Here is a 23,577-nt window from a genome sequence, read left to right as displayed (position 1 = left end):
TCCATCCCTCATTCCACCTGAACTGAAGAAATGGTTGAGTTACCCATATTTCTGGGTTTGGATACATCTGGACCAGACTGGATAAGAACAAACTTCCTGCTCTGAAATATATCACTGAACCAGTTGGAGTTTTAACATACACTCAGTGACCATTTTATTAGGTAACCTGTACACCTGCTTATTAGTGCAAATATCTAATCGGCTAATCATGGGGCAGCAACTCAGTGCACGAAAGCATGCAGGCATGGTCAAGAGGATCAGTTGCTGTTCAGACCAAACATCAGACTGGGAAAGAATTTGACCCTGGAGTGATTGTTAGCGCCAGACAGGGTGGTTTGAGTTCTCAAACTGGTGATTTCCTGAGATTTACATGCACAACCATCTCTAGAGTTTCCAGAGAATGGTGTGAAAGAAAAAAAACATCCAGTGAGCGACAATTCTGTGGGCAAAAACACCGTGTTCATGAGAGAGGTTAGAGGAGAATGGCCAGACTGGTTCAAGCTCTCAGGAAGGTGACAGTAACTCAAACAACTATGCATTACAACAGTGATGAACCTTTAGGAAGACCACAAACATGCAGAACATTCCGGTACCTGATAAAGTGGCCACTGAGTGTAGAGGCGTACAAAATCATGAGAGACACACGCTGTCTTTTTCCACAGGGAAGGGGAACTGAAAACTACAAGGCATAGGTTTAAGGTGAAAGGGGAAGAATTTAAATGGGACGCGAGGGGCAATTTCTTCGCACAGAGGGTGGTACATAAATAGAGGAACTGCCAGAGGAAGTGGTTGAGGAGGGCATAATTAACAACATTTAAAACACATTACGAGAAATGGTTTAGAGTAGGGGGTTCCCAACCTGAGGTCCACAGACCCCTCAGTAGCGATCCACAGCATAAAAAAAGGTTGGGAAACCCTGAAGATGAATACGGGCCAAATGCAGGCAAATGGGTCTAGTTGAGGAGAGCATCATGGTTGCCATGGACAGGTTAGGCCAAATGGCCTGTTTCTATCGTCTATTATTCTCTGACCCCAGAGAGGGATCTAAAACAATAATCTATAGAGAGGAATAAACAGTCGACTTGTTGGGCTGAGATACTGATAAAGAGACTCAGCCTGAAATAATGACTGTTTGTTCCTCTCCATAGGTGCTCCCTGACCTGCTAAGTTCCTCCAGTATGTGTTCAAATGGGTTTCCAGTATCTGCAGAATCTCTTGTGTTTAAAACAATAATCTTATGACTCTGAGACCCACAAGCCACAAATTCAAATGTCACCTACCACTGGAATATAAATATCAGCGTGATCAACACTGCTGAAACAACGTCCGATGAAATCCACATCGCTCTGTACTGAGATGGGGTCTGGAAGATCAAAAAGGTGAAAGATGCCACTTCAGTGTGAAGGTATTCAGAACTTTCCCGTCTTCTGCTACTGGACTCACCCACACCCAAAACATCCACCACAGTGTGTACCATCTACTAAACTCATTCCATTTACTTGGCCGGGCAACTCTTGACATCACCTTCCAAACCCATGACTTCTACCGGCAGGAAGGAAAATGGCAGCAGTTACACTGGAACATGAAAGGTGGCAGATGGGGTTCAGCCCAGACAAGTGTGAAGTGATTTAGTTGTACTTTGGAAAGTGCAATATTTGAAGGCAGAATACTGAGTTAATGGCAGAATTCCCAGCAGTGCAGAGGAACAGAGGGAATGTCCATGTCCATGGATCCCTCAAAATTGCCATGCAGGTTGATAGCATTCTTAAGGTGGCATATGGTGCGTTGGTCTTTATTAGTTAGGTGATTCAGTTTGGTAACATTGAACGAGGTAATGTTGCAACTCTATAAAACCGTGGACAGACCACAATAGAGACCCATATCAGAAACAGGTTTATCATCACTCACATATGTCATGAAATTTGTCTTTTTTTTGCAGCAGAAGTACCGTGCAAAGGTCTTAGGCTCCCCAGTTATATACAGTATATGTGCCTAAGACTTTTTGCACAGTACGGTACTGTGCCTATAAAAGGTATTCACTATTCCCCTTGGAAGTTTTCATGTTTTATTGTTTTACAACATTGAGTCACAGTGGATTTAATTCGGCTTTTTTGACATTGGTCAACAGAAAAATCTCCTACGTGTCAGAGTGAAAACAGATCTCTACAAAGTGATCTAAATTAATTACAAATATAAAACACAAAATAATTGATTGCGTAAGTATTCACCCCACTTTAATATGACACAGCAAATCATCACCGGTGCAGCCAACTGGTTTAAGAAATCACATAATTAGTTAAACGGAGATCTGTTTTTGGAGACCTGTGTCCAATTCATAGTAGTAAAAACACACCTGTATCTGGAAGGTCCAACTGCTGTTGAGTCAGTATCCTGGCAAAAAACTACACCAGGAAGAAAAGTGAACACTCCAAGCAACTCCGCGAAAAGATTATTGAAATCAAGTCCAGAGATGGATACAAGAAAATTTCCAAGTCGTGGATTATCCCTTGGAGTACAGGTAACTCAGTCATCATGAAATAGAAAGAACATGGCACAGCTGTAAATCTGTATAGAGCAGGTCGTCCTCAAAAGCTGAGTGACTGTGCAAGAAGGGGATGAGATAGGGAGGCCACCAAGAGACCTATGACAACTCTGGAATAGTTACAAGCTTCAGTGGCTGAGATGGAAGAGACCGTACATACAACAACTGTTGCCCAGGTGCTTCACCAGTCACAGCTTTATCAGAGAGTAGCAAAGAGAAAGCCACAGTTAAAAAAAAAACACATGAAATCTTGGCTAGAGTTTGCCAGAAGGCAAGTGGGAGACTCTGAAGTCAGCTGGAAGAGGTTTTTGGCCATCAGACTAAACACTATGTTTGGCATAAGCCAAACACCACACATCATCCCTACCGTGAAGCATGGTGGTGGCTGCATCATGCTGTGGGGATGCTTCACTGCAGCAGGCCCTGGAACACTTGCGAAGGTAGAGGGTAAAATGAATGTAGCAAAATACAGGGATATTCTGGAGAAAAGTCTGATGCTGTCTGCAACAGAACTGCAACTTGGGAGAAGATTTGTTTTCCAGCAAGACAATGACCCCAAGCATAAAGCCAAAGCTACACAGGAATGGCTTAAAAACAACAAAGTTAATGTCCTGGAATGGCCAAGTCGGAGTCCAGACCTCAATCCAATTGAGAATTTGTGGCTGGACTTGAAAAGGACTGTTCACTCACGAACCCCATGCAATCTGACAGAGCAATAGCAGTTTTGTAAAGAAGAATGGGGAAAAATTGCAGTGTCCAGATGTGCAAAGCTGATAGAGACCTATCCACACAGACTCAAGGCTGTAATTGCTGCCAAATGTGCATCTACTAAATACTGACTTGAAAGTGGTAATTATACAATCAATTATTCAGTGTTTAATAATTGTAATAAATTTAGACCAATTTGTAGAAATTTGTTTTCACTTTGACAGGAAAGACTCTTTTCCATTGAACAGTGTCAAAAAACCCAATTTAAATCCACTGTGATTCCATGTTGTAAAACAATAAAACATGAAAACATGGGTGAATACTTTTTATAGGCACTGTATATCAGTTGTTCTGTGACAGAAGTAGAAGTAGGAAGGTTGTAGAAGATTTAGGAAGGGTACCAAGGAGATTTACCAGGATGGTGCCTGGTTTAGAGCGCATGTTATATGATGCTAGATTGAGCAAGCTAGGGCTTTTCTCTTTCAAGGTGCAAAGTAAATTTATTATCAAAGTACATATGTACAGTATATGTCATCATATACAACTGTGAGGTTTATTTTCTTGTGAGCATAGACAGTAAATCCAAGAAACATAATAGCATCAATGAAAGACTACACCCAACAGGATGGACGAGCAACCAGTGTGTAAAAGACAACCATGAAAAGGGTTTGAGGGTCAGCACAACATTGTGGGCCCAAGGGCCTGTAATGTGCTGTACTATTCTATGTTCTATGAAAAAAACAAAAGAAAATAATAGTAACAAATAAATAAGCAATAAATATCGAGAATATCAGATGAAGAGACCTTGAAAGTGAGTCCATAGATTGTGAGGACAGTTCAGTGATGGGGCAAGTGAAGTTGAGTTAAGTTATCCCCCTGGTTCAAGAGCCTGATGGTTGAGGAGTAATAAGTATTCCTGAACTTGGTGGTGGGACCTGAGGATCCTGTACTTTATTCCTGATTGCAGCAGTGAGAAGCAAGCATGGTCTGGGTGGTGGGGGTCCTTAATGATGGATGCTAATTTCCTGCAACAGTGCTCTGTGTAGATGTGCTCAATGGTAGGGATGTCTTAACCGTGATGGACTGGGCCATATCCACTACTTTTTGTGGGATGTTCTGTTCAAGAGCATTGATGTTTCCATAGCAGGCAGTGATGCAACCAGTCAATATAATTTCCACCACACATCTGTCAAAGTTTGTCAAAGTTTTGGATGTCATTCCGAATCTTTGCAAACTTGTAAAGTAGAGGTGCTGCCATGCTTTCTTTGTAATTGCACTTAAATGCTGGGCCCAGGACAGATCCTCTGAAATGAGAACACAGGGGAATTAAAAGTTGGTGACCCTTTCCAGCTCTGATCCCTTGATGAGGACTAGCTCACGAACCTCTGGTTTCCTCCTCCCGAAGTCAGTAGTCAGCTCCTTGGTCTTGCTGACATTGAGTGAGAGGTTGTTGGTATGACAACACTTAGCCAGAGTTTCAGTCTCCCTCCTGTATGCTGATTCATCACAGCCTTTCATTCAACCCACATCAGTGGTGTCATCTGCAAAGCTAAAATGGTATTAGAGTTGTGTTTAGCCTCACAGTCATGAGTGTACAGCCAGCAGAGCAGGGGGCTAAGCACACAACCTTGTGGTGCACCTATGCTGATGGACATTATGGAGATATTGCTGCCAATCAGGACTGATTGGGTTCTACAAATCTTGAAACCAAGGATCCAATTGCACATGGAGGTATTAAGGCTAAGCTGCTGAAGCTTATTTATTAGCTTTCAGGGGATGATGGTATTGAATGCCGAGCTGTATTCAATAAAGGGCATCCTGATGTAGGCATTTTGCTGTCCAGATGTTCCAGGGTTGGGTGAAGAGCCATTGAAGCCCTTCATTGGTTAGAGCGAAGGAGGATGAGAGGCAATTTGATAGAGCTGCCAAGGGTGGTAGCAGAGGCAGATACATTAGGGATATTTAAGAGACTCTTAGATAGGCATGTGATTGATGAAAAAAATGGAGGGTTGTGTAAGAGGGAAGGGTTAGATTGATTTTGGAGTAGGCTAAATGTCAACAGACCATTGTGGGCCAGAGTCTGCACTGCTCTATGTTCAATAATACAAACAAGATTGTAATTCCCTCAGGGCCAGCAGTTTTCCAGTGGCTCCCCTGCTCTTAGGGTCTCATCATCGGCAAGGCAGGAGTTCAGGATCTGATCTAGGGTCTTCATTTGTTGTCATCGGAGAGCTCTGGGTTGACACTGAAGAGTGAGGCCGAGAGTAAATCAGAATCCAGATCGAAGCCCGATGGTTGATCAGAAGTCCAGAAGGTCACGGCTCAAATCTGCGAATTTCTGCGAGTCTGCTAGAGAGGTCGAAAAGCACAATGCCTGCAAATCCACAAGTCTGCTGGAAGCTGGAGGCCAGACAAGGCCTGTCATGGGGTTAAAGGACTTTGTGTGTTTGCAGGTGGGTGGGAGGGATGAACAGGACATTTTGCTGGTGTTGTTTTGTTAGTTGTTGAGTTTTATGTTGTTCTGCTGAGCATCGTGGGTATGCTACGTTGGTGCCAGCGTGTCTGGTGACATTGGCGGCTACCCACAGAACATCCCCGTGTATGTTCATAGTTTCACTGCGTTTCGATGTACGTATGATGAATAAATCTGAGTCCGAATTCTGCAGGAAGCAGCAATGAGTTTACACCTCAACAACAGTGGTTCACACCGGCAGAGGGAGCCTGCAGAAATCCTTGAGCAAGGAGCACTTACCATTAGGAACCAGGGCCTGTGGAGCTCCCTCAGCCTCCGGGGGTCATTGGTGATGACCGAGTGGGCCCCTGCGCACCACACCAGTGAGAAGAGCCAGGGTTCCGTCACGACGTAGAGGTTAGTGCTGATGTTTGCAGCGGCATACGTCCTGCGGGAAGGACAGAGAAAGCTGGTTATTCAGGTGCCGCAAAGTATCGCAAAATTAAATTCAGGTTCAGATTGGGATCAACTTATTGATCACACGTACATCAAAACATACAGTGAAATGCGTCACTTGCATTACCAGCTAAGGACGTGCTGGGGGCAGCCCACAAGTTTTGCCACACATTCCGGTGCTAATATAGCAAACCCACAATACTCCTCAGAACAACAAGATGAAAACACAAATCCTGGAGAAGGGTCTCCGCCTGAAACATCAACTGTTTATTCGTTTCCATAGATGGTGCCTGACCTGCTGAGTTCCTCCAGCATTTTGTGTTGGAAAGGAAATCAAGCCCCTTTCTCCCTCTCACACACATTGACAAGCCTCCAATCCCAGTACAGAGGCCACCATCTGACCTCCAGACTTCAGCCTACTCATAGACTCGCAGACATCAAGCCTCCAAGTTCTGGACACGCCAACCCAGAGCTTCGACCATCAAACCTTGTCTTCCAGACTCGCTGACTTCAGTGTTCAACTTTGACCTTCGATCGTCAGTATCAACCCCAGAACTCACGGGACCCCGAATTCCAGGCCTCAAACTCTGTACTGGCACAGACCTCTGACCCAGGGACTCATTGACCTGGATGGGGTGAGGGCGACTCCAGACTTAATGCCTTGCACCCGCAAGGACCTCCAATCCTGAACTCACTAAACTGGGGGGATCTCACTTATGGTGGACAGGGGAGGAGTGGTCACCAAACCTCATCCACGGGACCCACCAACCTCAGTCATTAACCATAGGGCTCACTGATTTTCATCCACAGTACTTCCCGACTCAACATCCACCTATGGAGCTCCTTCAACCATGAAGCTCTCCAGCCCTACCTCTAACTGCCCCTCAACTCTACCCCTAAATACTAACCTGACCCCCAGCTTCCCGTGCAGTCCCCAAAACCAACTAAGTCTGGACCACGACCTTGATGGACATCGCAACTTGGCACCATCTTGACCGGAAGCTAGAGCTGCTTCCTGACTCAAAACAAACCAAGGTGGGAATTTCAGTGAATGGTAGGGCACTGGGGAATGTTGCAGAACAGAAGGCCCACAGAATAAATACATGGTTGTTTGAAAGTGGTGTCTCAGGTAACACACGCAAAATGCTGGAGGAACTCAGTAAATCGAGCAATATCTACGAAAAGGAATAAACGGTCGACCTTTCGGGCCGAGGCCCTTCATCAAGACTGGAAAGGAAGGGGGTAAAATCCAGAACAAGAAGATCGGGGGGGAAGAGTACAAACTGGCAGGTGATAGGTGAAACCAGGTGAAGTGAAAGGTGGGTGGGTGGGGGTGACTGAGCCCTGATGAAGAGTCTCAGCCCAAAACGTTGACTGTTTATTCTCCCTCCTCCATAGATGCTGCCTGACCTGCTGAGTTCCTCCAGCATTTTGTCTGTATTGCTCTGGATTTCCAGCATCCGCTGTCTCAGGCAGACAGAGTGGTGAAGCCAGCCTTTGGCACGCTGGCCTTCATCAGTCAGGACAGAGTTGGGATGGTTGCATCTGCACACGATGGGTTTAAGATAGGAACAGAAAAACTTAATAGCAGTCTGAAGGACAACTTATACCTTCGCTATTCATGCATCTATCTAAATGTGATTGTCCCTATCACTTCTTCTGGCAGCTTTTTCCATAGATACCTACAATTTGCCCCTCAGACCCCCTCAATATTTTGAATAACACACACAAAAAGCTGGATAAATTTGTTCTGATGAGGGATTGTGGCCCAAAATGTTGCCTGTTTATTCTCCTCCATAGACGCTGCCTGACCAAATGAGATCCTCCAGCATTTTGTGTGTGTTCCTCTTTATAACCTTCTCCTCTCTCACCTCATGTCGTGTTTTAGACTCCCCTATCCCGGATCCATTTACCTGATCTATGCCCCTCATGATTTTATACCCCTCAGTAAGAGCATTCCTCAGCCTCCTGCATTCCAGGGGGATCAGCCACATACTATCCAGAGCGACACACACAGAATGCCTCTCCTTATAACATTAGCCCTACAGTCCTGGCAACATCCTCCTGAATATTTTCTGCACCCTTTCCAGTTTGGTCACATCTTTTCTATAGTTCAGCGACTAGAACTCCTCACGGTGCTCCAAGTGCCTCTCATCAGGGTCTTGCACAGTGGTCACACGATGCCCCAGCTCTATTTGCAAGGAGCACTGTCGCAGGAAAGCAGTAACCATCATCAAGGACCCCCACCATACAGGACATGCTCTCTCCACGGTGCTGCCATCAGGAAGAAGGTGCAAGAGCCTCAGGACCCACACCATCAAGTTCAGGAACGGTCATTACCCCTCAATCATCAGGCTCCTGAACCAGAGAAGATACTTCGACTCACCCCTACACTAAACTGATTCCTCAACCCTAAGACTCTACAGCTCATTTCTCAATATATATTGCTTATTTATTTATTATTATTACTTTATTTCTCTTTTTTATATTGTCTTTTGCACTGATTGTTTGTCTATATTTGTTGTGTGGTTCTCCATTGATTCTACAGTATTTCTTTGTACTTACTGCAAATGCCCATGAGAAAATGAGCCTCAGGTTGTCTGGTGGCATATATGTACTTTGATAATAAAATTAATTTGAACCTTTGAGCCTATGCCCTGACTGACGAAGGCAAGCTTTCCAAATACCACCTACACCACTGTCTCCCTGTGTCACTTCAACTTTCCCCTTCCCTTCAACCATTCAGTTCTTGAACACTCAGCACAACCCAAGTCACAGCAGTTCAGCAACACTATGACCACTTTGCACTAAAATAGACTGTTTTATTTTGTTTTGTGTTCCAGTAAAAATTCTTCTCTCCATCATCAGATTTCTGAATGGTCCATGAACTCACGAACACTATCTCATTACTCCTTCTAAGACACTATTTATTTTGTAATTTATAGTAATTCACTGTCTTCACACCGACTACTATCAAGCCATATAACACACTGATAATAAACCCAATTCTGAAAAAAATTAGAAATACAGTACTGTGCAGAAGTATTAAGCACATATATATAAGCAACACACACAAAATGCTGGTGGAACGCAGCAGGCCAGGCAGGATCTATAGGAAGAAGTACAGTCAACGTTTCGGGCCGTCCCTTCATCAGGACTAACTGAAAGAAGTCAGTCCTGACGAAGGGTCTCGGCCTGAAACGTCGACTGTGCTTCTTCCTATAGATGCTGCCTGGCCTGCTGCATTCCACCAGCATTTTGTGGGTGTAGCTTGAATTTCTAGCATCTGCAGATTTCCTCGTGTTTGCATTTTTAAAGGCACATATATATAGTTAGGTTGCCCAAGACCTTTGCACAGTACTGTAGTACTTTTATATATTGCAATATACTGCTGCCACAAAAAAAAATCCTGACATTATATGTGAGTGATGATAAACCTGATTCTGGTATGGGTCTCTATTGTGGACTGAGAGTAGGAGGGGGCAGGGAGAGGGGAAGGAGTGGGAAGGGAGCGGGAAACATCAGGGAGACATTCTGCAATGATCACTAAACCAATTGTTTGGAATCAAATGACCCTCCCCCAGTGTCTCAAGGCTGGGTGTGTCTGCACCTGTGCCAACCCCTGCCCCTGGCACTCCTTCTCTGCCACCTGTCCCACACCTCTCCCATGACATTCCACCATCGCTATTCCCTACATCCTTTGCTCCCGTCATCCGCCAGCAACCTGGGTCCATCTCCTGCCACTGTCTGTGAGGACTTTGTATGTCTTCCCTATGATTTTGTGGGTTTCCTCCGGGTGCTCTGATTTCCACCCATATTCCAAAGGGGTAAGGATTAGGGTTAATAAGTTGTGAGAATGCTACATTGGCACCAGCAGCACAGTGACGCTCGCTAGCTGCTCACCATAACCCTCACTGATGTGATTTGACACCAACAATGCATTTCACTACATGTTTCAATGTACACTATATGTTTTAATCTTAAAAGTTTTCTCCCCCACTGGTTAATCTGATCAACCGTTCTAGTTACCCCCCCCCCACCCTCTTCTATCTATTACCCCATCACTGCACTGTAAACACTTTAGATCACTCTTTCAAATGCTGTTTACATTGTAAATACTATTTATGCACAATTTATTCCACATCCATACTGTAACCTCCAGCATTGTTTATTCTTTATTAATTGTTGAACGTTGTTTGTTCCTGTTGCATATCACACCAACACACCACAGAAAATTCTTAATACGCGTAAATGTTTTAAGCGAGTAAAGTTGATCCTTCATCTGTCCCCACTTACCTGATCTCCCTATCGGAGATCTCGCTGTAGCGGACATTGAGTTTGGTAATCTTATCCAACTGCAGCTGTTGAACTGGCTTCTTTCCTCCATGAATGTGGACAAATCCGGGCATTGCCTGCTGGACGTTCGACCTCAGGGCATTAGGAAGCCAGAGTATCTGTAAGGGAACATCAGAAACTTCAAGTTTGTTTTCATTTTTTAACTTGTATTGTAAATATACTTTACGCTAAATGTCAATCTTCTGGAATACAGTATACAGTGGATTCCGGTTACTTGGGCCATTGGTTAATTGGTGCAGCCACTAATTTGGGACAATTCTTTGAAAATAAAAACTAATCGAAAAAAATAGCCAGGGACACTCAGCACTTAATTGGGACTGTTGCCAATCAGTTTCTAACTAGTGTCAGTCTCATGCACTTGCATGGCCGTTTGAAACTACACTGTTCTTAGAGCCAACAGTTGTGTGTATTTGTGTTCAAAAAGCAGTGTTTTTTTTTATCATTGATAGTTGGCAAAAAATAAGCAGTAAGACAATTCAGAACTGTTTTGCTCACTGCAGTTTCAAGCATCAGGCTTCGAGATGACCATAACAGCCAGAAGTGAAAATGAAACGATTTCACCACTTCATCAGGTTAGGAACAATGAAGAATTTGAAGGTATCAACAATCATCTTGAAAGTTATAATGAAAATGAAGATTTGAAAGATTCAATCATCAAAAGCATTGTATAAAGGCAATCCATTATCTGCATTAGGTGTCTGCACTGATTTGTTCATTTACAGTCAATCTAAAGAACACGGCAGAGTAATTCCTCTGTCAATAACTATTAGGAACCAATACACAGTTTTATAGTACTGTAGTAGTATTGATAATCTTCTAATTTGTTCTGTATTTCATTTAAATACATAATTTGTTACTCACTTAAATGGTAGTTTGCCTTTCTTATACTTTTTATTAATTTTTTTAATAAGTTTCTACACGACAACAGAAAAAAACACCAACAAAATGGAGATTTATACAGTTCAAAAACAAACGTGTCTAATATACAATTGATAACAAAACAGAAAAAGCACCTGAAATGAAATCATATAAAATTAGTATCCTCTCCACCCTCCCACTACAAAACTCCAAGCCAACCATTACAATGTAAAGTTAATCAGAGCTTTCGTTACCACAGAGCTGTAAATATATATAAAAAAAATACCTACTACCTATGCTTATAATGTATTTCACAACAAAAAAAACATAAAACTTAACCAGAAAAAAAAGCTGAAAGTAAGGGATTGTAGTACAAAAAAAAGGATAAGCCATTAATCTAAAGAGGAATTATGAAAATATTCAAGAAAAGGTCCCCACACCTTATGAAACTTTATGTCTGAATTAAGAAGTGAATAATGAATCTTTTCAAGGTCCAAACAGGACGTAGTATCTTTAAGCCATTGAGCATCTTTCCACCTAAGAAGAGTTTTTAACTATTTAACTTTTTAACTATTTCCATAAAACTTTGGCTAATTTGAACAGCAGCTTAATTGGGCCAAAATGTACAGGTCCTGATGTGTCTGAATTAACTGGATTCCACTGTATTTTATTAATTTATCTCTTTATTTGTTAATTTATCTGTGGTAATATGACTTCATGTGTTGTGTGCAAGTTATAAGTACTGTGTTGTGCACCTTGGACGAGAGGAACATTGTTTCATTTGGTGATATACATGTATACAGTTGACTGACGTAAAATGTGAACTTAATCTCCTCTCTTCGCACCCAGGTTCAGCAGCAATGGCAAGACCTCTCAATGTCTATCTGTCCATTAATGAGTCATCATCAGTTACAACAGACAACCACTACAGAAGGCTGAAGGATGATGTTATAGAGGTTTAGAGAATTATCAGGGGCACAGGTAGTATAGATAGATTTCTGGGGCATGGGAGTCTTGAATCAAAGGCCTCGGGTTTATGGTGAGAGAGGAAAATATTACAGGTGATCTGTGAGGTGCATTTTTCACACAGAGGACCGGTGGTTATCTGGAACAGGCTGCCAGCATCAGAGGCAGAGGTAAATACAATTACAATATTTAAAAGACATTTGCATAGGTAGAGTCACAGAGCAGGGAAACAGGCTCCTGTGCTCAACTCATCCAAGTCAACCATGATGTCCACTGTCTTCTTACCTTTGGCCCATATCTCTCTAAACCCCTCTTATCCATGTACTTGTCCAAAACACCTTTATACTACACTCTGCATCCGGAAAGGAAACAGCATTATGAAGGACCCCACGCACCCCTCATACAATCTCTTCTCCCTCCTGCCGTCTGGGAAAAGGCTCCGAAGCATTCGGGCTCTCACGGCCAGACTACGTAACAGTTTCTTCCCCCAAGCCATCAGACTCCTCAATATCCAGAGCCTGGACTGACACCAACTTACTGCCCTCTACTGGGCCTATTGTCTTGTTTAATATTATTATAATGCCTGCACTGTTTTGTGCACTTTATGCAGTCCTGGGTAGGTCTGTAGTCTAGTGTAGTTTTTTTTCTATGTTGTTTTTACGTAGTTCAGTCTAGTTTTTGTACTGTTTCATGTAGCACCATGGTCCTGAAAAATGTTGTCTTGTTTTTACTGTGTACTGTACCAGCAGTTATGGTCGAAATGACAATAAAAAGTGACTTGACTTGACTTGAATGTTCAAGTTCATTTAATTGACACTCAACCATCCATGAATACAGCCAAACGAAAGTGTGAATCCGGGGCCAAGGTGCAAAACACAGAGCCAACAGCCATACACAACACAAGCCACAAGGCACGTATAAGGCAGCAGTAAAATATAGTAACACAAAAAATATATAGTCCAAGTCCCTAAGTCCATGAATGTTGCAGCAGTCTGCAGTCGAATGTAATACCACTTATCTTCTGCCAAGCAAACACTAGAAATGTTGTTACTGCACCTGCCTCAACCACTGTCTCTGCTGGTAGATTCCATACACCCATCACCCTCTGTGTGAAGAAGTTGCCCCTCAGGTCCCTTCCAAGTTTATTTATTTAGTGATACAGTGCAGAGTGGGCCCTTTCAGCCCAACAAGCCACACCTCTCCAGCAACCTCCGACAAACCCAGTTAACCCCAACCTAATCACGGTATGCCTTTGGACTGTGGGAGGAAACCAGAGTACCTGGGGGAAACCTATACATTCCACTGGGAGAACATACAAAGGCTTTTCACAGAATGGCACCGGAACTGAACACCGGACTCCAGAATGCCCTGAGCTGCAATAGCGTCATACTAACTGCTACACTACCATAACACCCTGACGTCTTACCTGCTCTCGTTAAACTTGTGCTTTCTGACTTCCAGAACACCTTCCCTGGTAAAAGGACTCTATTCCCCTCGCAATTTTATACATCTCTGCAAGGTCACCTCTCCCAGGAATAAAGTCTACGCCAGTCCAGCCTCTCCCTAGGACTCGGGCCTTCGGGTCCCAGCAAGTTCCTCGTAAACCTCCACTCCACAAAATAGGAAAGCCATAGAGGGATGAAACTAGAACTAGAGGTCATAGGTTAAGGGTGAAAGGTGAAATATTTGAGAGGAATCTAACTGTGATGAGACTTTAGAATGAGCTGCCAGCAGATACGGTGGATGTGGGTTCAATATTTTAGAGAAATTTAGATGAGAGGGGTATGCAGTGATATAATCTGGATATGGGAAGATGGGATTAAGCATAGACTAGATGGGCCAAATGGCCTGTTTCTGTGCTGTTGTGCTCTGTGACTCTATGAAATGGCCCTAATGTGGACAAATGGGATAAGCATAGATAGAGGTCATGGTCAGCTATAGGATTCTATGATTCTCTTTTCTGAAGTTATCAAGTAAAGTTGCATTAATGCACCAGACAATGTGTGCATCGATGAAGCTTGTGCTTGATTGAAGACTGAGGCCATAAGGCCAATCAGAAGTCATAACCCAATGGCTGAAGCCTTGAGACTAGAGGCTGGAGGACTATCCACGTGCTGCAGGCCCAAAGGCTTGGAGTTGGAGGACTGTCCGTGCATGTGGCTGAGTTGGGGAGAGGAGCGGGTCTTGTTTTGTTGGGTTTTTTTTTGCTTGTTATGTTCTGCCAAGCATTGTGGGGATGCTACTGTGTATTGGCATGGTACGTGTGGCAACCCTTCCGGGCTGCCTCACCAGATCCTTGGGTGCGTTGCTTTTAATGCATATTTCACAGTCTGTTTCCTTATGATAACTACACATCACCAGCACCAGCCTACCCACCCATCAAGATGCCTGAAAAGAGCCAGTAACATCGTGAGTGATCTCACCTGCCCTGCTCGTGGACCTTTCCGGCTTAGAGACTACGTAGCTTCCAAGCCAGGACCACCAGACACAAAAACAGTTACTTTCCCCAACACCTCCACTCACTAACCTACCCTCCACACCCAGACCCACCACTACTTCATCATTTCCTGTCAGAGTCACCTTATGTACAGACACTCCTGTGCCTATGGACATACAATCAATCTTATGTATATAAGCTATCTCATGCATTTATATTTTTTTGTTTTTTTTATTATTGTGGGTTCTTTTGTGCTGCATCGGATCTGAAGTAACAACTATTTCATTCTCCTTTACACTTGTCTCCAGGAAATGACATTAAACAATCTTGAATCTTGAATAAATAATTTTGCATCTGATGGTTTATTACCAAACTTTGGTTAATTCCAGCATCCTGGATGGCCGTAACTGTCTGCTGGATAAAGTAGTTTCGGTACGGGTGATTCTTTGGTGGGCGGAACAGGTCGAAGATCACCAGCTTCCCATGACTGGAGGCGAGGGCCAACAGCTCACTGAGCTTACAGACCGTCTGCTGGCTGGCCTTCCATTTGTCTTCCGGCGGCAGCAAGTGCTTCGTCCCGAACGGATTGTCCTGTTTCAGGAGACATGGAAACACAGAGTGAGGCAACACAGGAGCCGGCTCTCCGACCCAATTCATCCATGCCAGCCAAATTGCCTACCTGAGTTGGTCTCGTACAAAATGCTGGGGGGTGGGGGGGGGGGGGGCTCAGCAGGTCAGGAGTAAACAGTCGACGTTTTGGGCCGGAAAGAAAGGGGGAAGATGCCAGAATAAGAACGTGGGGGGAAGGGGAAGGACCTGAAATGTCAACTGTTTATTCCTTCCCATTGAGCCACCTGACCTGCTGAGTCCCTCCTGTATTTTGTCTGTGTTACTCCTGGTTTCTAGCATCTGCAGAATCTCCTGTGTTTATGAGATGTCCCACATCACTCTAAACCAGGGGTTCTCAACCTTCCTGTGCCACAGACCCCTACCGTTAACCGAGGCATTTAAACCTGTTCTCTCCATTATTCACTTGAAAATCCCCTTAAATAGTGTCGTTTATTTCATTTATTTAGAAATACAGAACAGTAACAGGCCATTCCATCCCACAAGCTCAATCAGACCCATGTGACCAATTAATCTGAAAGTCTTTGGACTGTGGGAGGAAATCTGAGCACCGGAGGAAACCCACGTGGTCATGGGGGGCGGGGGGAATGTACAACCCCTTAAAGACAGCAGCAGGAAGTGAGCCCAGATCACTGGTGCTGTAATAGCGTTCTGCAAACTACCGTACCACCGTGCAGCCCACAGCGCAATGAGTTCAATTCCCTTCGCTGTCTATAAGGAGTTTACAAATTCTTCCTGTGTGTTTCTTCCAGGTGCTCTGTTCCCTCCTCAGTTCCAAAGATATACATTTAGAGCAGAGGTTCCCAACCTTTTTTATGCCATGGACCCATACCATTAACCGAGGGGTCATTGGACCCCAGGTTGGAAACCCCTGATTTAGGGTTAGTAAATTGTGGGCATGCTATGTTGGCACCAGAAGTGTTGGGACTCTTGCAGGCTCAGTAACTTGATTTAACACAAATAATGCATTTCACTCCATGTTTCGATGGACATAGGATGAAGCTAAACTAAGACTTTCTTTAAAGGCATGTTCAAATCTGATGTAAGATTCAATTCAAGATAATGTTCCACTATGAAACTTGAGGAAAAATACTTCATTCATCTGCATAGATGCTGCCTGACGGCTGAGTTCCTCCAGCACTCTGTATGTGTTACATTGGACATACTCAGCAGGTCAGATAGCATCCAGTTCAAATGAAGGGTTTCCAACTTGAAACATTAACTCTGCTTCTCTCTGCACAGGTGCTGACCAACCTGCCGAGTGTTTCCTGAATTTTCTGCGTTCATATTTCCACCATTTTAGAGAAACTCGTGATCTGTTACATTCACACAAGAGATCCTGCAGTTGCAGGAACTCTATAGGCCAAGAAGCATCTATGGCTGGCTTTCCAAACCTGGGACCACGGACCTCTCAGTTCATGGAAGAGGTCGATGGCATAAAGTTTGGGAACCTCTGCAAGAATAGCAAGAGTGGAGCACCATGGAAGGGGTGTGGGACAGGTGGCAGAGAAGGAGTGCCAGGAGCTGGGGGGGGGGGGTGGTACAGGTGCAGACACACCCAGCCTTAAAACACTATTCAAGGTCATTTGATTCCAAACAATTGGTTTATCGATCATTTCAGAATGTCTCTCTGTACCTCCTGCTCCCTCCCCTTTTCCCAAACGTGATTTCCGTCTCCCTGCCCCCTTCCCACTCTCAGTCCACAATATCACATATCACACATATCAGAATCATCACTCACATATGTCATGGAATTTGTTTTTTGTGTGTGTCATAGCAGTATAGTGCAATACATAAAATTACTACAGTACAGTGCAAAGGGCTTGGGAGTTCTAGATATATATAACTAGAACGCCCAAGACCTTCGCATAGTGTGTATGTGTGTGTGTGTGTGTATATATATATATATATATATATACATACACACACACACACACACACACACACACACACACTCACACATACACACATATACATACATTCATATACACACACACACCCCTATTTCTAAGACTTTTTCCACAGTACTGTAGTATTATGTAGTGGTTACAGTTGCTTTGTAACAACTTGGTTACAGTTGCAGGTATCACGTTACTTTAATGAGGGTTATCTTACTGGGTGGTCCAAGCAACAGACTTGAAATGGAACGTCTGTTATCTATGGAAAGTGAGTGGAATTAGCAAAATGATACAAGAGGAGCAAACCACACTGGTCTGTTCTCGTCCCCCATTGTGCTCTCCCTCTCATGCTTCCCCTTCCTGCCTTTGACTTCCTTGTTCTTGTAATGCTTAATAAACAGTCACAAGCAGCAAGTTTTACGCCTCGTTCCTGACTTTGGAAGGACCTCAGTCTCCAACACGCTCCCACCTTTCTGCGGTCAGCCTACCTTTAGGAACCACTTCCCAGCATTCAGTTGGGCTAGGTCATGCCACGAGAAAAAGGCAGCATTCAAGGACTGGTTATCTGGAAACACTTCCTCAACATTGGTGGTCCTCTTCAACGTGGGATCATGCATCAGGAAAGGGACCCCATCCCAGCTGTTAAATGGGAAAGATAGTTATTTATTTAGAGATACAGAACAGAACAGGCCCTTCCAGCCCCAGTGAGCTGCACCACCCAACAACCCACCTACTTAACCCTGGCCTAATCACAATTTACAAAGACCAATTAACTACTAACCGTACATCTTTGGACTGTGGGAGGAAACCAGAGCAGCTGGAGGAAACCCACAGGCACACAGGAAGAACATACAAACTTTCTTACTGAGGACACTGGAATTGAACTCTGAACTCTTAACACCCCAAGGCATAATAGCACTACACTAACCACTACACTTCTGTAGCGCCCCAAATTCATCTCAAATTACACAATTGACATGAATTAATCAGTTTAGCTGTTGGATAAAGGAAAGGACTTACAGTTCAAAGTAAATTTATTCTCAAAGTGCATAGAAATTCAATAGCCACTTTATTGAGTTAATCTGTACACTTCTCGTTAATGCATATATCTAATCAAAGTTTAAAGTAAATTTATTATCAAAGTACATATATGCTACCATATACTGTATAACCCCGAGATTCATTTTCTTGCGGGCATACTCAGTAATCTAAAAAACACAATAGAATCAATGACTGCACCAACAGGACAGGTGAAGAACCAGCGTACAAAACACAACAAACAAAAAGCAAATACAAAAGAGAGAATAATAATAAATATATTAATAAAACCACAATACTAAACACCACTAGAATAGTCTGAAAGTTCCTAATGTGCTTGGCTATGCCCGTACCTCAGGTTTTACCAGCTTGAGTTGAGAGAAAAATACAGCAATAACTATAATAAATAAATAAGCAATAAGTATGGAGAACATGAGACGAAGAGTCCTTTAAAGTGAGTCCATAGGTTGTGGGAACAGTTCAGTGATAGGGTGAATGAAGCTATCCCATGTGGTTCAAGAGCCTGATGGCTGAGGGGTAATAACTGTTCCTGAACCTGGTGGTGTGAGCCCTGAGGTTCCTGTACCTTCTTTCTGATATCTTGGTGGCAGTAGCGAGGAGAGAGAATGTCCTTACTGGTGGGGATTCTTGATGATGGATGCTGCTTTCCTGTCACAGTGCTCGTGTGGATATGTTCAGGAATGGGGAGGGCTTTTCCTGCGAAGGACTGGGCCGTAGGCTTTTCCATTCTTGGGCATACCAGACCATAAGTCAACCAGGAAGCAGTTTACTGTTTCAGGTAGACTGCTGGTACAAAACTCCAAAGGTCCTTCAAGCTTCATAGACTCGTATCAAGATATAGCCAGGAAATAGGCCCTTTGGCCCATTAAATCTGTACTATAAACCACCCGTTTAATCATCTGTCTTTAATCCCCATTATTATTCCTTTTTTTCAGATTCATTTATTTCTCTTGAAACATACAGTGAAACGTATCGTTTGCGACACAACACAACACAACATAGTGATGTGCTGGGAGCAGCTCACAAGTGCCACCACACTTCCGGTGCCAACATAGCATGCCCCACCATATTGAGCAGAACAACACAGAGCACAACAAGCAACGAAACAGCAGCAGTAAACCAAGCCCCATTCCTCCCTCCCCCCCACCCACACGGACAGTTCTCCAACCTTACCACATTTCCTACACGCAAGGGGCAATTTACCTACCAACCTGCTCACCTTTGAAATGGAGGAAGAAAGGAGGAAACCCACACAATCACAGGGTAAACGTTTGAACTCCACACAGACAGAACCCGAGATCAGGATTGAACCCGGCTCTCTGGCTCAGAGAGTCAGAGGCTCTACCCGCCGTCCCACTCTGCCACTACGTAGTGCTGAGCTCCCCAGTCCAAACTCATCCTGCCTATAGAGGTTGCCTCTAAATTCCTTATCACATCTCTAAGGGCTTGCTATTGCTTTCATGGTGGGTGGTACGGGCTGATGCTTTTGCTGGAGTTACTGGGGGGAGAGTTGATGCTGTTGCTGCTTGTGCATGCGGGGGGGGGGGGTGGGAGTGGTCTTTGAGGTTCTAACGTTTTTCTGTCATTCATTCCTTGGGTTTTTTCTCTCTGTTTTGGGGATGTCTGTGAAGAGTGAGAATTTCGGTGCACGTTCTCTGATGTTAAATTGAACCGTTGAGCATTTATTCACGATATTCTTAACCCTTATCCTCAGGCTCACCCTCAAGCATGAACACAAAAGTTTAATGTGTGGTCAGTGTATGTGATACAGTTCATTAGTGAGCTGTGTGCATGCTGTGTTCACAGTGGAAGCAACATTTGCAAAGGCAAATGCAATGTTACCATTCATTTCCAGAGGGCTTCAATACAAAAGCAAGGGCGCAATACTGAGGCTTTTTAAAGCACTGGGCAGACCTAAAGCAGATGTTCCAGGAAAGGCATTAAACCTTTGCTGAGGAAACTACACCAGAACATTTCCTCACCTGATGGTGACATCGGTTTCCAAACCGTCCGCTCCTTGCTCAATGGTTTTCTCAAATGACATCAATGTATTTTCTGGTGCTAACTGTTCAACAACGAAAATGAAAGATTCAGCATCTCAAAACATCAACCCTTTGCTCAGGCACACATAAAGATTAGGTTTATTTGTCTGATGTACATCAAAATATACAGTAAAGTGAGTCATTTGCATCCAATCAAATCAGCAAGAACTGTACTGGGAATACGAACATAAAACATAAGAGCAGAATTAGGGCATATGGCGTATCAAGTCTGATTTATTATTCCTCTCAACCGCATTCTCTGCGTTCCCCCTGTGAGCTTTGACACCATTACTAATCAAGAATGTATCAACCTCTGCTTTAAACCTACCCAAAGACTTGACCTCCAGAGCCATCTGTAACAATTAATTCCACAAATTCACCACCCTCTGTTTAAAGAAATTCCATCTCATCTCTGTCCGAAACGGGAATTTTTTCCATTCTTAGGCTATGCCCTCTAGTCCTAGACTTCCCTACCAGAGGAGATAGCCACTCGATCATGCCGTTCAATATTCAATAGGTTTCAATGAGAACTCCCCTCATTCTTCTAAACTCCAGCAAGTACAGGCCTGGGATATGTTAACCCTATCATTCTAGGCTTATCCTCAGGACCCTTTCCAATGTCAGCACAACCTTTCTTCAATGCGAAGCCCAAAACTGCTCACAATACTCCAAGTGTGGTCTGACCAATGCGTTATAAATCACATTCTTGCTTTACTCCAGTTCTCTCAAAATTGCCTTTGCCTTCACAAGAAGCACTTCTGCTGCAAACATAGCGTACCCAGAACTCACTGATCCTACCCATAATGTGTTTGGAATGTGGGAAGAAAATGGAGCACTTGGAGGAAACTTGCATGGTCACAGAGAGAAAATACAAATTTCCTACCGCCAGCAGTGGGAATTGAACCCCAATCATGGTTGCTGGAACTGTAAAAGCTTTATACTCATTGCTATGCTACGATGCCACTCCATTTCACCCCCAGCTATCCATTTCGCTGGGCTACATTCACTTACAAAATCAGTAACAATGGACAAAGATTATTGAGACTTCAGACTGGGAAATGGGCCTAATCGAACTGGTAAACATGAGGTCACCCCCCATGGAAGAAAAAATAGGTTAGGTCATTTAGATGATGAGAAGTTGCACATGCTGATGTGTAGAGGAACTTGGGAGAGTTTGTGCATGAATCACAAATAGCTGGCTTGCAGTTGTCACAGGCAAATGGAATGTTGGCCTTCATTGCTAGAGGATTGAATTTAAGAGCAGGGAAGTTATGTTGTAACTGTACAAAGTACATTCTAAAAGGGGAGGGTGAGCAGCCAGATGTCTTAGTACAATGACATAGGAAAAAAGAGGAGAGCCTAAAGGGAGAATTTAGGGAGCTAGGTAGAAAGTTGAAAAACAGGACCTCCAGGGTAACAATCTCTGGATGGCTGCCTGTGCTACACACTAGCAAAACTAGAATAGGATGATTTGGCAGATGAATGTGTGGCTGAGTAACCGGTGCAGGGGGTAGGGTTTCAGATTTATGGATCATTGGAATCTCTTCTGGGAAACATAAGACCTGTGCAGAAAGGATGGGTTACGCCAGAACCTGAGGGGGGAACCAATATCCTCGCAATAAAAAGTTGGCTAGAGCTGTTGGAGATGGTTTAAACTAGTTTGGCAGGGGAATGGGAACCAGAATGATAGGAATGTTTGTTTACAAGCTGAGGTAGTTTATAGTGAAACTGTCAGGAAGGATGGGGCGAAACTGTCAGGAAGGATGGAGCAAAACTGTAGTCAGGGGGATGGGTTGCAGTGTAAAAGGGGGGCAAAATTGAAACGGGTGACAAATACAGGACTGAAGGTGTAAAATTTGTATGCACAGAGTATATAAGATAAGGAAGATGATGTTCTAGCACAGTTATGGCTGCAAAAAGTTTGTAGTTGGGAGCTTAATATCCAAGGATACACAGCCTACTGAAAGAACAGGCAAGTAGGCAGAGGAGAAGTGGTTCTGTTGGTAAAACATGAAATTAAATAATCAGAAAGAGGTAAAATAGGATCGGAAGCTGCAGAATCCATGTGGGTAAAGTAAAGAAACTACAAGTGTAAGAAAACCTTATTTACATGTCTCCAAAATGTTGCCAGGATGTGGTCTACAAATTACAATGGGAGATAGAAAAAGCATGTCAAAAGGGCAATGTTTGTTAGTTACGGGGGATCTCAGTATGCAGATAGACTGGAAAAATCAAGTTGATACTGGATCAGCTGTGGAATCCCTCCAAGATGGTTTTTTGGAGCAGCTTGTAGTTGACCCCGCTACGGGATCAGCAATTCTGGATTGGGTGTTGTGTAATAAACCGGATATGACTGGGGAGCTTAACGTAATAGAACCCTTGGGTAACCATGATAATAATATGATTGGTTTCATTCTGCAATTTGAGAGGGAGAAGCTAAAGTTAGATGTATCAGAATTACAGTGGAGTAAAGGGAATTACAGAGGCATGAGAGAGGAGCTAGCCAAAGCTGATTGGAAGGGGACACGAGTAGGGACGATAGCAGCGCAGCAAGGGCTGGAGTTTCAGGAGCAATTCAGAAGGTGCAGGATAGATGTAAATGCAGGATAGATCGCAAAGAAGAAGTATTCCAGAGGCAGGATAATGCAATCACGGCTAAAAAGGGAAGTCAAAGCCAACATAAAACCAAAAGAGAGGGCATAATAACAGACCAAAAATCAGTGGGATGTCAGAGGATTGGGAAATTTTAAAAGCCCATCAGAAGGCAACTAAGAAAAGTCATATGGTGGGGGGAGATTAAATATAAAGGTAAGCCAGCCAATAATATCAAAAGTTATACTAAAAGATTTTTTTGGATATATAAAAAGCAAAAGAGAGGCAAGAGTAGATATTGGACTGCTGGAAAATTACACTGGAGAGATAGTATTGGGAGACAAGGAGCACTGAATAAGTAGTTTGCATCATAGAAAAAACATAGAAAACATAGAGAACCTACAGCACAATACAGGCCCTTCAGCCCACAATGCTGTGCCGAACATGTACTTACTTTAGAAATTACCTAGGGTTACCCATAGCCCTCACTGTGGAAGATACCAGTAGTATTTTGGAAGTTCCAGGGCGTCAGGGGCAGAAGTGAGTCTAGTTGCTATTACTAGGGAGATGGTGCTTGGGAAACT

The 23,577-nt window shown here is 43.5% G+C and overlaps 1 protein-coding gene across 1 annotated transcript in view; it reads right to left on the bottom strand.

The window, feature by feature from the left end:
* Positions 1-23,577, bottom strand: part of gdpd4a (glycerophosphodiester phosphodiesterase domain containing 4a) — a 96,679-nt gene that overhangs the window by 7,277 nt on the left and 65,825 nt on the right. Inside the window, exons 9-14 of the mRNA XM_073044262.1 lie at positions 20,342-20,424; positions 17,789-17,939; positions 15,145-15,366; positions 10,455-10,612; positions 6,003-6,150; positions 1,281-1,363 (exon numbers count right to left, since the gene is read on the bottom strand). Coding sequence (XP_072900363.1) covers positions 1,281-1,363; positions 6,003-6,150; positions 10,455-10,612; positions 15,145-15,366; positions 17,789-17,939; positions 20,342-20,424 — 845 coding nt within the window. The remainder of the gene's footprint in view (positions 1-1,280; positions 1,364-6,002; positions 6,151-10,454; positions 10,613-15,144; positions 15,367-17,788; positions 17,940-20,341; positions 20,425-23,577) is intronic.

The sequence above is a fragment of the Hemitrygon akajei genome, chromosome 4, assembly GCF_048418815.1.
Source record: "Hemitrygon akajei chromosome 4, sHemAka1.3, whole genome shotgun sequence".
NCBI classification, from domain to species: Eukaryota; Metazoa; Chordata; class Chondrichthyes; order Myliobatiformes; family Dasyatidae; genus Hemitrygon; species Hemitrygon akajei.
The sequence above is the reverse complement of the archived record's forward strand: the minus strand, read 5'-3'. Positions and strand labels throughout refer to the sequence as shown.